The sequence below is a fragment of the Petromyzon marinus genome, chromosome 6 (genome assembly GCF_048934315.1).
Source record: "Petromyzon marinus isolate PM22_M1 ecotype Great Lakes invasive population chromosome 6, UKy_Petmar_22M1.pri1.0, whole genome shotgun sequence".
Lineage (NCBI taxonomy): Eukaryota > Metazoa > Chordata > Hyperoartia > Petromyzontiformes > Petromyzontidae > Petromyzon > Petromyzon marinus.
In genome coordinates this window covers 6,328,547-6,344,574 of record NC_133672.1, presented here as the reverse complement: position 1 = coordinate 6,344,574, position 16,028 = coordinate 6,328,547, and the positions used below count along the sequence as shown (strand labels likewise).

The 16,028-nt window shown below is 43.0% G+C and overlaps 1 protein-coding gene across 5 annotated transcripts in view; it reads left to right on the top strand.

The window, feature by feature from the left end:
- Window positions 1-16,028, top strand: part of LOC116939626 (protein Smaug homolog 1-like) — a 71,505-nt gene that overhangs the window by 49,188 nt on the left and 6,289 nt on the right. For all 5 annotated transcript variants that reach the window (XM_076063035.1, XM_076063049.1, XM_032948256.2 and 2 more), the window contains exons 9-14: window positions 301-534; window positions 1,956-2,041; window positions 3,135-3,256; window positions 3,565-3,820; window positions 4,489-4,675; window positions 13,351-13,434. In XM_076063035.1, coding sequence (XP_075919150.1) covers window positions 301-534; window positions 1,956-2,041; window positions 3,135-3,256; window positions 3,565-3,820; window positions 4,489-4,675; window positions 13,351-13,434 — 969 coding nt within the window. The remainder of the gene's footprint in view (window positions 1-300; window positions 535-1,955; window positions 2,042-3,134; window positions 3,257-3,564; window positions 3,821-4,488; window positions 4,676-13,350; window positions 13,435-16,028) is intronic.

The window sequence follows — 16,028 nt, the reverse complement described above, 5'->3', positions numbered from 1 at the left end:
GCGAGATAGGAGGGAGTAGGTGAGGTGCGCAGTAGATGAGAGCCGGTAGTGGGAGAAGCGCAGAGTGTGTGGTGACAGTGGAAGGCAGTCATAGGAGTGCCTACATGGGGTGCGAGAGTAGGATTAATAAAGTGTAAGCAGGTGACCTGTTACTCCGTGTGAATGCGAGTCATTTCGAGACACTACACTTATATGAGTGGCTCGAGGGGTGCAGCTGAAAGAGATGTCTTCCCATCCCGTTATTGTGCTTGTTTGCCAGCAAAACAGATTAACTGATTGCTTGAAATGCATTTGTTGCAGACAGTGGGAGCTGTGGCAATTCATCCCCGGCAAGACGGAGGGAGGTTGGGAACAGCCCCAGCGCCTCAGGACGTCCGCCATTGGCAGGAATGGAGAGGAGCGACTTTAGTGGCCTGGGAACCCTGTCTGCCGCACATGGTGATGGCCTCGGGGGTTCAGCAGGTGCGGCAAATGAAGGAACCCATGTGAGCGAGGGGGATCTGCCGGGCCAGTTCACGCGCGTCATGGGCAAAGGTATTTGTGTTGAACATATTTCGCACCGTACGTAGCCAACCCTGCTAATCGGAGGATGCCTCTCTCGTCCTTCATTTGCTGAGCATGATTAGGCGATTGATAGGCCTTTTTTCACTGGTACATCCAAGCCGGGCCTGCACGGTATAGGTGGTTTCCCATTGGGTATTTATCAAGCTGGTTCGTTAGCCCTCACAACACATCTTAATACGGTTCAGGGCCAAGCAAGGTCAGGACTGTGGACATTTATGCATCCATTATATCTCTCCAGTCATTTACACTGTAGAGACGCAATGTCTGCATTATCTACATCCATCTAGGCGTGTTATTTGTGTGTGACCTCAGCAGCATGCCTCGGCTTGTGCAGTGGAAAATGAACCTTGATCTTTGGTTGTACAGTGAAAACGGTGTATACATTTCTGTGCATTGCAAGGTTGCCAGATGTTTAAGAAGGATTATTGGACATGGTGGCACATTCCTGAAATCCACTGGTTTGGATACAGGGCTGATTGAGGAAGTGGTGAACATCTAGACCAGTGGTCAGTTCATAACCTTGCATGCCCATAACACAACTTAAAAGAGCACTGTGTTTGAAGTTTTGTTCGAGCCCTGGGCTGTTACAGAGATCTGTAACCGAGCAGTACTTGTATGTCGTGCTTTTTAGAATAATGACATAGAACAGTAAAAATAATTGTACTACTTTTACGGTAAGTCCTCAGTTAATGCATTTTCACACAACGCGTTTTCCCTACAATACGATTCTTCTATTCGGGAACACTTTTCACACAACACAGAACGTGCCCATTTTAACGCGGTTTCTGAGGAATTGATGACGAACTGCTTTCGCGTATACACACACGGAAGGATAAAGTACGCGTCGTACCCTCATCTCAGTTCTTTGTCCTGCCATCTTACTATGTGATCCTTATGGTGGTACCCCGGAGGTACCAAATAATACAAAATGGCCGAGGCAATTCAATATTTTATTTCTGGGACACTATTTTTTTCCAGGGGTGTACTTAACTCCGTGACTGGGGTACCAATCAATCCGAAATCAGCGCCACTCCGTGATGTCGAAACGCCAAACATAGCATAGAAAATCCGTTATCGAAAAAATGCAACTTTGGATAGTGCATCGTGTACAGCTCGTCGAGATGAGTCGATTGCCGCATCGCCAACCATCAACGAGCTAAAAATGACTGCATCACGGACATGCGAGGACCGGGGTACTATGGTACCCTGAGGTACCGCCATAAGGTTCATGTGTACGCGCACTCCTCGTTGCGTGACTTCTTTTGTGGGAATTGTTTTGGCTGGACGCGTTTCCGCTTGACGTAGCACTTTCCAGGAACGCATCTAACGCGTTAAACGAGGAATTATTGTGCGCTGTGATGCATAGATGCGCTTTTGTGTTGCCTGCCCAGTGTGCACACAGCTGCTTGTGTCACATCCGGATGAAGACAGTGTTGCCTCATACCTGCAGCTCCTTGACAAGTGTTTGGGCCATGAGGTAAGCCTGCCTTCATGAGTCTTCGACTCCATATTCACCCTGTGCTGTGTCGGGGGCAAAGTGTCTCTTTGTTCAAATAAACAGTGGGCCACTGGTCATCTCCATGAGTTATCTTGAGTCGGAGATATAACTTACATCTTCTTATGGTGTTGGTCAATGTCTCCATAGGATGAAAATGTTGACTTCCTGGATGACCTCCAAGTCAGTATGTCAGTTTGTTTGTCATAGCACTTGAGTAATTGTCATCGTAAGTGCTCATTCTGACCAGGTGAAAATCTGGTCCCATGATGTAAAACAAAAACTCTTAAGGTGTGCTTCATCTGTGAAATGAAATAACATTACCTACTGAGCCTTGTGAACCAGTGTTTCCCATGAGCATTTGCTTAGTGGAAATTCTGGTATGAAATCAAGAGTCATTAATAATAAAGTGTTACCTGTTCAAACAAATGCCCCTGGGTAACCTGGTGTTAAGGAGAGAGAATTATACAGCCGCAGAAGTCCACATGAAATTCAGCAGAGAACAACAACACTACGTCCGATATTAAAATGTCCAAAATAAAATGGTAGACTCTCGCTATTTTACCAACAATTTATATTTATAGTTATACTCTCTGGTTCTTTCGGTAAAGTCATGTAGATAGAAAAAATAATTTTAAAAACACGCCGTTTCTGTATATAGTTATGTAGTTATATAGTTAGTTATTATATAGTTATTATTTATATGTAGATATTATTTATTTATATTTAATGACTTTCTTACCATTTTCTCTTTTTTCTTGCACTCATTGTGTTTTGTATTGATGACTCACCCGTACCGGACATCTGTAAAAAAAAGAGCTTCATAGCTCATCGGATTCCTCCAGTCCAAATAAAGATTCTGATTTGACAAACATGGGGATATTCAGAGTAGAAATCATTTGGATAAATATAACCGACAAACTGGGCTTTCCAGTTAATAGTGTTCTCATTTGGAGAGGTGCTTGTGTCAATCCATTTGCGAGGTGGGCAAGCAGGTTGTTTGTCAAAGGTGGAAAAACCGGAGCAAAGTACCACTTATGAATGTAATGATGTGAATTGTGTGCTTTTCCCTCAGGCCTTCACGGAGACTCAGAAAAAGCGCCTGGTTTCGTGGAAGCTGCAAGTGCAGAAGTTGCTGCGCATCTTCCCGCGACGTGCCCTCTTCGAGATGCAGGCGTTCCGGCAGCCCTCCCGGGGGTCTTTACCACTTTTTTTCGTGATCTGTTCACAAGCTCAACAGATAGCCGAATTATGTACAAGGATAGCTGAATTGTGTTGTGACTGCTTGGATGGCGAGATTTTACCACATGTAAGAACTATGGGGGCGATTAACTCATCGCAATTTGTATATCACAACCCAGAGATATTTTCGGCACTGGTAATTTGGAGAAATCGGGGAGGTGTTGCTCTCCCGTAGTTAACACGTCAGTTTTACTCACAGCCTCCTTCGCAGACTCATTACACGAATTGAGTTTTTGTTGTGGTTTTGTTTCTCCTTTGTGAAGGTGGGGAATGTTTGGCCAGTCCAGTTCCCTGCCGGGCGTGGGAGGTGGCGGCAGTGTGCTGGGGGGCGCGCCGGCCAGCTCGGTGTGCGGCCTATCGGGGAGTCGCTGGGCCTCGCGCCCATTCCCTGCACCGCACCGTAGCCTGCCGGGTAGCGGCCGCCTGGGTCTCATGGGTCCCGGCAACAACGGCCTCGTTTCCACGCCTCCACGCGCCTCGCTCAGCAGCCCGGCCATTGCGCCTGCTAAGGGTCGGCAGGTGAGCGTCATTTGCTCACCACATTAGGTAGGTCATCGTCGTCATTAATCATCAGCCATGATCTGTCTACTGCTGGATGAAGGGGCCTCTCTCACGGTCATCAGATGAATTTAAATACTGCAATATTAATCATGTTATGTATTTAGAATATAGGTGGCAGTAATGAACAGAGTATATATACCCTGTTAGAATAAACCACAAGATCAAATGGAGGACAGGATTTAGACAATTTAAAAAGTGCTATGAAGAGATTCATAAATTATATTGCTATCATTGATGATGGGCTTTGAAGGTGGATGAGAAAATTAAACCCAGATTTTGTTTATTTCTTTTTGAGGTTTTGTATACGGATACTAAAATTTATGATAGATTTTTTGCCAGATACCCCTTATATTAATAAATTAATATATTTGATTTCCATCATCATCAACAGCCATGATCACTGCTGAATGAAGCCGTCCGCAAGCTGACACCACTTCTCAGTCCTGTGACACACAAATCCACTGAGTGAAAATTGCGCGAGGATTTGAGAAGGGGAGGAAGACGTATTGCTCCGAAAGGATCAACGTTTTTCGTCTCGCTCGCATTTGGCAAGTGTCTTGATGGCTTGAGATCCTGCTGAATATTATTCACGTCCGGCTGTTGCCTCCCTTCTCCCTTCTGAACAGAACTTATGGTTCGGGGGAGTCCTGCCTGGGAGCTCGGGTGGCCCCGGCGGTGGTGGTGGTGGTGGGGGGGGAGCAGCCAGCGGAAGCGGAGGTGTTGCGGCGCCACGGCCGCACGGCTCTGTGCAGCGCACGCGTTCCCTCCCCATGACTGTCTCCCCGCAGGCCATGCTGCTGTGTCAGCAGTCAGGTGAGCGACATACCGTCACCCTGGGTCAAGGGGGCAGGTCAGAATGTTACAACGACAAATGCTACAAAAGCACGATAGGAGTGCAAAGTAACGGAAAAGGTAGTCCATTTAACATGTACGCTTTCGCGCGCAATAGTCATTCACAACACAGGTTTTTTTGGGTTACATCCCATAAATATATAAATGTGTCGTTGAACCCGCCACCACCCGACACAACCAATTAGTAAAGGTTGTCACGTAAACAGAACATGCTATTTAGTTTCTACTACAGCAAACCGGTCTGTTGGAGAGCCAAGCCACAACATATGCAATCTGAGTACGACGTTTCGCCAGTAATTACAACTAGCTTCATTAGGCGACAGCCAGTTTCATTCCTTAAATAGAGGCATAGATGTGATGACAACAATTTTTTGCTGCTCTTGCGCGAAATGGGGGGGGGGATTGATGAATCAACGTGCATTCTGCGGGCCCATTGATCTTATACTTGCTGTCCATTGTGTGTACTAACATAGCCATGCCCTACGGTAATCCCTATTGAAGTATGGTGGCCTGTATCGGCATGCATTTACACAATGTATTATTTGATGATTCGCTTCCAAGCAGCATTAATTCTGTAGCTATCCGAACGGTTAAATGTATTTTTATTTCTCTCAATTTCGATAGATTCTCTAATTAGTCTTGGCCAGTAGTAACTTGTTTGGCATAGAACTTCAACATTATCAAAATGTATTGAGTGTCCTTGTTGGCAAGCGTGTTCTGCTACTGCTGACAGTTGTATTTGGGAGTATTTCATATTTCTTTGGTGTTCTTTTAGTGGCGTGCTGACCATTCGTCCTGTTTGCCCACCATAGCATTTGCCACAAGTGAAATTAATCTGGTACACACCTTCTATTGATATCTTCGGTAATATATCTTTTGTACCAGATATTAATTTCTGTATTTCACAAATCTGGCTGTCGCCTGATAAAGCTAGTTGTAATTACTGTCAAAACGTGGTACTCGGATTGTTGTGGCTTGGCTCTCCAACACACCGGTGTGCTGTACTAGTAACGAATTGGCATATTCTCTTTACGTCACAACCCGTACTAATTGGCTGTGTCGGGTGGTGGCAGGTTTTACGACACATTTATATATTTATGCGATCTAACCCAAAAAACCTGCATTGTATTGAAAAGGTAAACAAATCACTTTTAAAAATGTACGAACAAAACTCATTTTTTTATCTTACTTGGCAAAGCCCACTGAGATATTAATTTATTTTCCAGAAGACACCTGGCCACATTTCATAGCTCAACAAAACCACCCTGCAATATAGGTGTATCAAGTGTCATTATAATCGCTTGAAAATGGCAACACAGAGAGCTATGGAGTGAATGGAATGTCCTTCAAGTAGCTTGCGGACTCATCTGTGCATATTTTTGCTGGGTACATCAAGTATATAGCGTTAGCATCCAGATACAGCCAGTATTCAGCAGCTTTGAGATTGAAAATAGGTTTTCCCCTTTTATCTGTAACTAATGCGCAGGGTGGCATGGTTGTGATGATGATTGGGAAATATAACTTTTCAGCTTTGTATCAACAGGCTACCTATGACTCAATGTAGGCATTCTGTATCCTGCAGGGTAAAAGGTTGCTATTGTGAACCCCGACATTAAAATGTCAATAAAATGCGTGGAATTTCTATGATTGTTTGGTTTCAGGCTAAGGATGTGCTTATTTAAACCTCATCACCACCACCATTTATACTACATTCTGGTTTCCTGTAACGCGGTAGTTGCTTTCTTGAAGAATACCGCGTGATGGAAAATTCGCGTTATAATAAATCATATTTCATATCGGGTAAGGCACAGTCCTCGATAGCACTTGAGATGCGTATGCAGGCTGAACAAAGACTGACGAGCATGGGAGCATCTAGAAGCATCCAGCAGCATCCCACCTTGTGTGATGCCACGCCGAGGCAGCCGCACAACTGCTTATTCCTGCTCGCCCGACGTAATTCTGTTCACTCAATCGCGTTATATCCAATTCGCATCCGCGTTATAAAAAACGTGTTCCCCGATACGTTCATTGCGTTATATCCAATTCGCGTTAGGAAAGCATGCGTTATAGGAGAACAGACTGTAATTGTACGTACCAGTGGTTCGCTACCTTTTTTTGGTACTGTACCCCTTGAGTCAGCTAAGGGCGGTAACTCGGTTGAAACAAAATTCAACCGAGTTACCGCCCTTACCTGACCCAACATTGTTCTGAGAATTAAATGTATGAATAATGAACATCAATATTTTAACCAATTGTCCATTTTGCGAGGTTTTCCTAACTAGCTAGTATAACTGCAAGCAAAATAAATAAAAAATCAACGGATGCTCTACGTGCGTGATTTAATTTGTTCTCGCTCACCTTCTGCATGCAGCAGTACTCGGGCCTGGTGGCTGCTTGTCTAGATGCCTTTCTGTTGACTTGCCAAGATATTATAGAATAAAAGACTGAATGATGTGTCAGAAGGTACAACTTAACTTTCCCGACGGTTTGAATAGTATAGTCCACAGTTCTGAAAACAATGTACCATACGATGTACACATTGTCATGTGCATTTCTGTCAAAGGCGTCGAGTTACACCAGCAGTGGGGGAAATCCCCTGAACCAATTAAGTTAAATAAATGTCCCCTAAATCCGCCATGCCTTGTCTCACAAGGCAGGTTTCAGACCTGTTAAGCAACTTGTTCCCATTACTTCAGACATTTGCCTGTTAAAAAGTTAACAAAGTTCATACTTAACGTTGCTCTTTAGTTTGTATGATCAGTGGAGTGAGGTTTTTTTTTATAGACTTTATACTTACATATAAGATGCATGTTCAGCATAAATCGGAAACATATGTTTTAATTGTAGCTTTCTTTTTGGTAGTATGTTTTTTTTCTGGCCCAGAAGCATGCTAGCTAAGATTGGTAGTAATAATAATAAATGTAACTTATAACATGCTGCACAGTATTCGCTCACTCTCGAAGAGAGAAAACAATACTCATTGTTTTTTTTCGGTAAAGTCACGCATGTAGAAATTATATTAAAATAATAATAAATCACGACGTTTCGAACGCAACACAAGCGATCATCATCAGTTGTAAAACAATTAGTGAGGGAGCACATAGGGGGACATCACGTACATAGCACATAGAGAACGTTAAACTGTACATAGAGAACGTTAAACTGTACGGAGGCAAATACAACAAGGAGATGAGAGACGAGAAACTCAACAAACCTAAGAAAAAAATAACGTGATGCAAAACCAGTCGGCCATCAACACAGTTAGACACTGACCTGGTTTACCACGAATTTCAGAAGACTGCTAAATTTCACGTTCATCCTCTGGGTTGAACAAACCAGCATATACAGAGTGAACAAATACGAGGTACAAGGTAGCAAGAGATACATACATAGGGAATAACATCCAAGGAAAGATATATTGGGCAGCACAGATGGACAACCAGAGTAACACCACACCAAGAGATAAAAAGGTCTGGAGGGATGACGCACAGAGACACTTAAATAAGCTGTAGAGGTGGGGGGAGGGGTTGAAGACAATGGGAACCTACGCAGAGAGAGCACATGGATGAGCGGAAACAACTCAAGAGGCACGAGGAACCAAAGTCGAGCAGGAAAAGGCAGCCTTTTCCTGCTCGTCTTTCCAGCCGTGCCATGATTCGGTGCCAAATTCAACCCCCAAAGCTCTGTGGTTCCTCTATATGTTGAGGTGTTATCGGCGGCAACTTAATGAGCATTTACTCATTAATTGGTAGGCATAGATATTTAGACAAAGATTATAGTGGAACTGTAGCTAATTAAGTTTAATGTAAAAGTGACAGTTATCTTAGAAGAGGACAAGTCAATGAAGAAGAGAGCCTTTGGAGTGGAGTAGCCAGAGATTGGTGGCCAAGGCCAGATGATAGGATATTGGAAGGGCATACTTTGGGAGGATGGATATTGACCGCAACAGTTGTGGGTATCTGGCAGAAGGAAACGCAATATGTGCTGTGTGGTTGCATCAACAACATTGCTAGCTTTTAAATTTCGATTGAAGCTCTGTCGTCCCGACGGTTCTGTTCTTTCACCTGAAGAAGGCTACTTGTGTTGTGGCTGAAACGTCGTGAGAATTGTATTGTCTTATTTTATTTTTATTATTTTATTCTCATTCTACGTGACTTTACCGAAAGAACCAAAGAAGATGAACATTGCTAGCATTGCTGTATAAAAGACGCAAGGCCTAGTAAATCACGATTTGGCGAAAAAGGCAGCTCCAAGGATTTTTTGGCAGAAAATTAAAAATTCTGATTTCAAACTGTCTAGTGGTGTGATAGGCAATGTCTTTCCACCTAAAATAAATTGACAAAGGGATATACGTTTTTATTTTTTATTGTTAGCTTTTAAGCCCATAATCCACTGCTAGATGAAGGGCCGCTCCATGCCATGTAGGTAATGTGTGTTTGTTTGAGCATACTTAACCACACTGGCCAGTACAGATTGGCGATGGATTTGTTCAGATATCACCTGCCACTAATATTAGCCATGTCCTGTAATCGCACAGGTGGCCCAGTTCACAGTGCAGTGCGCGAAAAAATTTGTATAGCCCTTCGGTTCAATTTAATGGAAGTAACAACATCATGATGTTTTCATGAACTGTAGCTCTAAAAGGGATTACATCAGTCACCAGACATTTCATTTCCTTACTACGATATGAGTAACCATTGTTATTGCTGACTGTGTTGATGTGTGCTTGTAATGCAACGCTTTATAGAAAGCTGTTTGCATACTATTTGCATAAGTTCATGAAATATATACAGCACAATTTGCATGCATTGTGTGTAAGAATAGATTTTAGTTGCTGAATCAATACATTGATACATAGGACTATAATTATACGTTGATATTTGCAATGAAATATCTTGTAATATTTTTAATATCCCCTGCTGATTTTGTACGTTTGCCCACTGACAAAGAAATGATCAGTCTATAATTTTAATGGTAGGTTTATTTGAACAGTGAGAGACAGAATAACAACAAAAAAATCCAGAAAAACGCATGTCAAAAATGTTATAAATTGATTTGCATTTTAATGAGGGAAATAAGTATTTGACCCCCTCTCAATCCGAAAAATTTCTGGCTCCCAAGTGTCTGGGAGCCAGAAATCTTTCTGTTACCTGTATAAAAGACACCTGTCCACAGACTCAATCAATCAGGTTCCAAACTCTCCACCATGGCCAAGACCAAAGAGCTGTTCAAAAATGTCAGGGACAAGATTGTAGACCTACACAAGGCTGGAATGAGCTACAAGACCATTGCCAAGCAGCTTGGTGAGAAAGTGACAACAGTTGGTGCGATTATTCACAAATGGAAGAAACACAAAAGAACTGTCAATCTCCCTCGGCCTGGGGCTCCATGCAAAATCTCACCTCGTGGAGTTGCAATGATCATGAGAACGGTGAGGAATCAGCCCAGAACTACACGGGAGGATCTTGTCAATGATCTCAAGGCAGCTGGGACCATAGTCACCAAGAAAACAATTGGTAACACACTACGCCGTGAAGGACTCAAATCCTGCACCGCCCGCAAGGTCCCCCTGCTCAAGATAGCACATATACATGCCCGTCTGAAGTTTGCCAATGAACATCTGAATGATTCAGAGGACAACTGGGTGAAAGTGTTGTGGTCAGATGAGACCAAAATGGAGCTCTTTGGCATCAACTCAACTCGCCGTGTTTGGAGGAGGAGGAATGCTGCCTATGACCCCAAGAACACCATCCCCACTGTCAAACATGGAGGTGGAAACATTATGCTTTGGGGGTGTTTTTCTGCTAAGGGGACAGGACAACTTCACCGTCCAAGATACGATGGACAGGGCCATCTACCGTCAAATCTTGGGTGAGAACCTCCTTCCCTCAGCCAAGGCATTGAAAATGGGTCATGGATGGGTATTCCAGCATGACAGTGACCCAAAACACACGGCCAAGGCAACAAAGGAGTGGCTCAAGAAGAAACACATTGAGGTCCTGGAGTGGCCTGGCCAATCTCCAGACCTTAATCCCATAGAAAATCTGTGGAGGGAGCTGAAGGTTTGAGTTGCCAAACGCCAGCCTCGAAACCTTAATGACTTGGATAAGATCTGCAAAGAGGAGTGGGACAAAATCCCTCCTGACATGTGTGCAAACCTGGTGGCCAACTACAAGAAACGTCTGACCTCTGTGATTGCCAACAAGGGTTTTGCCACCAAGTACTAAGTCATGTTTTGCAGAGGGGTCAAATACTTATTTCCCTCATTAAAATGCAAATCAATTTATAACATTTTTGACATGCGTTTTTCTGGATTTTTTTGTTGTTATTTTGTCTCACTGTTCAAATAAACCTACCATTAAAATTATAGACTGATCATTTCTTCGTCAGTGGGCAAACGTACAAAATCAGCAGGGGTTCAAATACCTTTTTCCCCTCACTGTATAAAGATTATTACTTGCAATTATGCATTTGTTTATTTCATTGATGAATAACCATCTCGAACTGGGTAGAAAATGGTGTTCCAGATGAATTGCCTCATGAATATATATATATAAATAAAACATTGTGTTAACACATTTCATTTTATTCGATTGACTGGTGCAATTGAAGATAGAAAAAATACTTGCTGGAGAAGACGTCATATATTCTTTATTTGTTTTTTTCCCCCAATGATATTCCAATTGTGTTATTGGCATCATGTCATGGAATGAAGACATTTCCATATTTTTCACTTACCTTGAAACTCACCCCATGTCAGAGAATAGATGAAGTCACAGAACTACTTCTGATGTCACTTAAATGCTCCATTTATATTCCCTGCAAAAAAACGTCAATCAAATTTGAAATATTTAACCCGCAAATCGGGAATATAATTGAATTAAATGAAATACCAAATGTGAGATGGTCTTTTTTTGTGCCGTCATTGGTGATCAGGCTGAGACCATTATCGCACGTCACTTAACGCAATTTAAATAACGTACGGCTGTGTGGATTCAAACCCAGGATCTCGGAGGTGCCAACGCAGTGCTCCGATCCCTGAGCCATCCAGCCACCCCACTGGATAATCTTATTAGTTGACTTTTTCAGGGTGACCTTTGCAAGTACAATTATTTGATTCGCTAATTGAGTTTACTGTTTGCACCTGCTGGAAAATAAAACGGAGTCATCGTTGTGTCCATGCCCGGGCTACGTGACATTCGTTGCTTTGGCTCTCATTGAGCGTTTCACAAGCACATGGGAAAATGCAAGAAGATGTAATGGGAACGCAGTGGAAATTATTCAGGGCATCTGCCGAGTACCTGCATGAATGACGCAGTGACAGAGCAAAGCAAGTTATCTACCGATGTAATGCCTTTATTGTCCCATCGCATTAGTCATTGATTGCTTGCTTCAGCTGAATCCAAAGTACCAAAAAACCACTGCCTTTTTGTTTATCCTACAATCTTTGGTTCTTATTTTATTCTTTGCCATTTTAAGTTATACACCTTTGAGGTGTTGGAAAATGTTTTTACATGAGATCATCATCACGATCCAAAGGCAGATAGCCCGTAGGTGTCCACTGCACATTTTGTTATTTGTTTCCACTTTCCTCTTGTCTTGTGCCAATATATTCAAATAGTTCCAATCTGCCTGGGCCCAATTTCTTATGTCGTCAAGCCATTCTCTGCTAGGTCTTCCTCTCTCCGGTTCCTTCCATTTATGGTCCACCCTAAATGGCAACCGCACAAACCATGGCAGATGTGGATACCTAATGCACAAATGGAAGATTAACAACTCTACAATGTGTGACTGCGGTCATCCAGAACAGACCGTACAACATATAACGAAGCAATGCCTGATTCAAAAATACGAAGGAGACATTACAGCAATGCACTCAGCTGCTCCTGACGCGGTTATCTGGCTTGTAACACCTGAATGTAAAATTGTAGTTGCTCTGCATCTATGTCAGCCTTTACGAAAGGAGTGGAAAATGTATGTTCCCTGGATAGAGGAAAGTGTAGGCCGCTCTCATGTCCATGATCTCTTGAGGTTGGTGGTTGAAGGGGTGGGGAGGCAGCATTTTCCATCGCAGATAATGTAATGCGAAGAAAATGTATTGGGCTTGACAACTAACAGCATGAACCTGAATGTCTTTTATTTGAGAGTCCTGCTGTATAGTGGAACAAAAACTGGACCTCCAGTTTGATAAAATTTGTGCAGACTGGTAGATGACGCTTAAAGTCCCTACAAAGGACAACAGCCTTATATCTCCACTGCCATTGCACTGATCTGCGTTGGTGGGGTCTCGCGCACACAGAGATCTTTGAATGAACCACCAGCCTCCCCTCCAAATCACTGTATTGCAGATGTATATTTTGACACTTTATTGGTAGACCGCATTTAGTAGCTCCAGGTCCTGTTACTTCCTCTTAAGCAACATGGCTCGCATCGTCTGCTAGCCATGTAGCTTAAGAGCGGTATACAGCACTCAATGAGTCCCACCCTCCATATGTTGGCCAGTCACAGCCTGTGGGCGGCAAAGGTTCAAGGTCAACTGAACAATGACCTGGTTTGCACGTTCTGATGTTATTGGCCCCCGTTGTTTGATTTTTGCACGGCGTTCGTTTTTTACGTGTTTTTTTGTTTGGGAACAGAGTTTCAAGTTCTGGTGACAGAGCCGGAGATAAATACGAGGCTGGAGTCGCTGTGCCGGAGCATGACGGAGCATGCCCTTGAAGGTGGATATTGCAAATTGGAAATGGAAGCTGTCTACTCCCCTTACATACTGCATTGTGGGAGCTGGAGGGGGGGGGTATGTCTGACCACTGAGTTGGTGCCACATGGGTTCTAAGCTGTGTTTTTTCAGCCACGTGATAAAACATGTGTTCAAGTGTTAGTGGCGAGTTGATGGTCTCAAATTCGTCATTAATGAAACCACAAAATGTCATATAAAACAAAATTGTTATTTAGTTTCTTTAATTTGGAATTTCTTAAAAACAATTTTTAAGCTTTATTTACATACTGTAAACACTTGTTTGAGAGCATATAATTGTGACCATCCCCCCCCCCCCCGCCATGAATAACCCTATTAATGTGACACGAGAAGTATTTCTATGATATCCCCTGTTTTAATGCTACACTTCATCCTGACTGTTCTGCTGTTGATGCGGATAGGGTCATTGAACCAAATAGGTGATGACGACCGCATGTGTTGCCATGGAAACGTCGTAGTTTTTTGTTATTTTCTTTGAACCTATCTACGTGACTTCACCGAAAGACCCGTAGAATATGGTAGTTTTAATATTTGGCATTTTGGTCATGATCTTGGCGTAACATATCCTCCTTTAAATGTCCGTCTCAATGTCCAATCTTAGATCATTTTGTACAGGAAATATCATTGTGTTTATAGAAGTCAAAACTGTCAACTCTTCAAACTGGCTCAGTGATGGAAGTGCTGACTCTTAGGATACTCATTGTTATATCATCTAAACCAGCCCCATCAACCACCAATCAGGACAGCAGCTTGCATTCAGTCTTGATCTGAGTGGTTGTTGATACAGAACCACCCTGGCTATAGTTACATTGGCGCTTATTGTGTTTGGCTCACTGTTGGCAGGAACACATGTTGATAGTCCTTGCGCAACTTCTGTTGCATTTGAGAAGGCATCTTGTCTGGTCATAGTTGCGCGTTATTGGATGCCGTGTTGCAAGCGCATCATTATATCCTGTTATTCCCTGCCATATTGGCCGTTTAAAGGGTGTTGGTAATAATGAGACAGGGGGCGTGATCGTCTGGAAGGTCATCGGTCAATCGGGATGTCAGTAATCTGTTGCCCTTGACCGTGATTTCCTGAGAAATTAAGTTATTATTCAGTCATGTTTTTACATCAAAGCCCAAGTGAGAGCTGTATACTTACGTATTATACAAATACATGCTGGTTCATGTAGATTAAAACAAATTTAAGTTTATTCATGGTTTTAAAAAATTATTAAGTTGCTACCTCCTGATATATTGTGTCTCATCACTATTGAGCTGTTTCAGGGGTAAGAATCAGAATCACAATCACAAGTTTTTGCCGGGTAAAGCCGAGTGAGCTAAGAGGCTCTTCTTCAAGGGCGACTCTACCGTCACTCAACATCAAAGGTTCCCTGATGTACCCACTTAGTTTTTTCCATAACCCCATGATTTCTACGAAGACCCAATTTAGTATTATTTTAGATTGTGATGTTGCTGTGCTGTGTGGAGATGCACCTCACAACAAGTCAGCACATTGCTTTACAGTGAGGGGAAAAAAGTATTTTATCCCCTGCTTATTTTGTACATTTGCCCACTGACAAAGAAATGATCAGTCTATAACTTTAATGGTAGGTTTATTTGAACAGTGAGAGACAGAATAACAACAACAAAATCCAGAAAAACGCATGTCAAAAATTTTATAAATTGATTTGCATTTTAATGAGGGAAATAAGTATTTGACCCCCTCTCAATCAGAAATATTTCTGGCTCCCCAGGTGTCTTTTATACAGGTAACGAGCTGAGATTATGAGCACACTCTTAAAGGGAGTGCTCCTAATCTCAGCTTGTTACCTGTATAAAAGGCACCTGTCCACAGAAGCAATCAATCAGATTCCAAACTCTCCACCATGGCCAAGACCAAAGAGCTCTCCAAGGATGTCAGAGACAAGATTGTAGACCTACACAAGGCTGGAATGGCCTACAAGACCATTTCCAAGCAGCTTGGTGAGAAGGTGACAACAGTTGGTGCGATTGTTCGCAAATGAAAGAAACAAAAAAGAACTGTCAATCTCCCTAGACCTGGGGCTCCATGCAAGGTCTCACCTCGTGGAGTTGCAATGATCATGAGAACGGTGAGGAATTAGCCTAGAACTACACGGGAGGATCTTGTCAATGATCTGAAGGCAGCTGGGACCATAGTCACCAAGAAAAAAATGGTAACACACTACGCCGTGAAGGACTGAAATCCTGCAGCGCCCGCAAGGTCCCTCTGCTCAAGAAAGCACATATACATGCCCGTCTGAAGTTTGCCAATGAACATCTGAATGATTCAGAGGACAACTGGGTGAAAGTGTTGTAGTCAGATGAGACCAAAATGGAGCTCTTTGGCATCAACTCAACTCGCCGTGTTTGGAGGAAGAGGAATGCTGCCTATGACCCCAAGAACACCATCCTCACCATCAAACATGGAGGTGGAAACAGGATGCTTTGGGGGTGTTTTTTTGCTAAAGGGACAGGACACCTTCACCGCATCAAAGGGATGATGGATGGGGTCATGTACCGTCAAATCTCGGGTGAGAACCTCCTTCCCTCAGC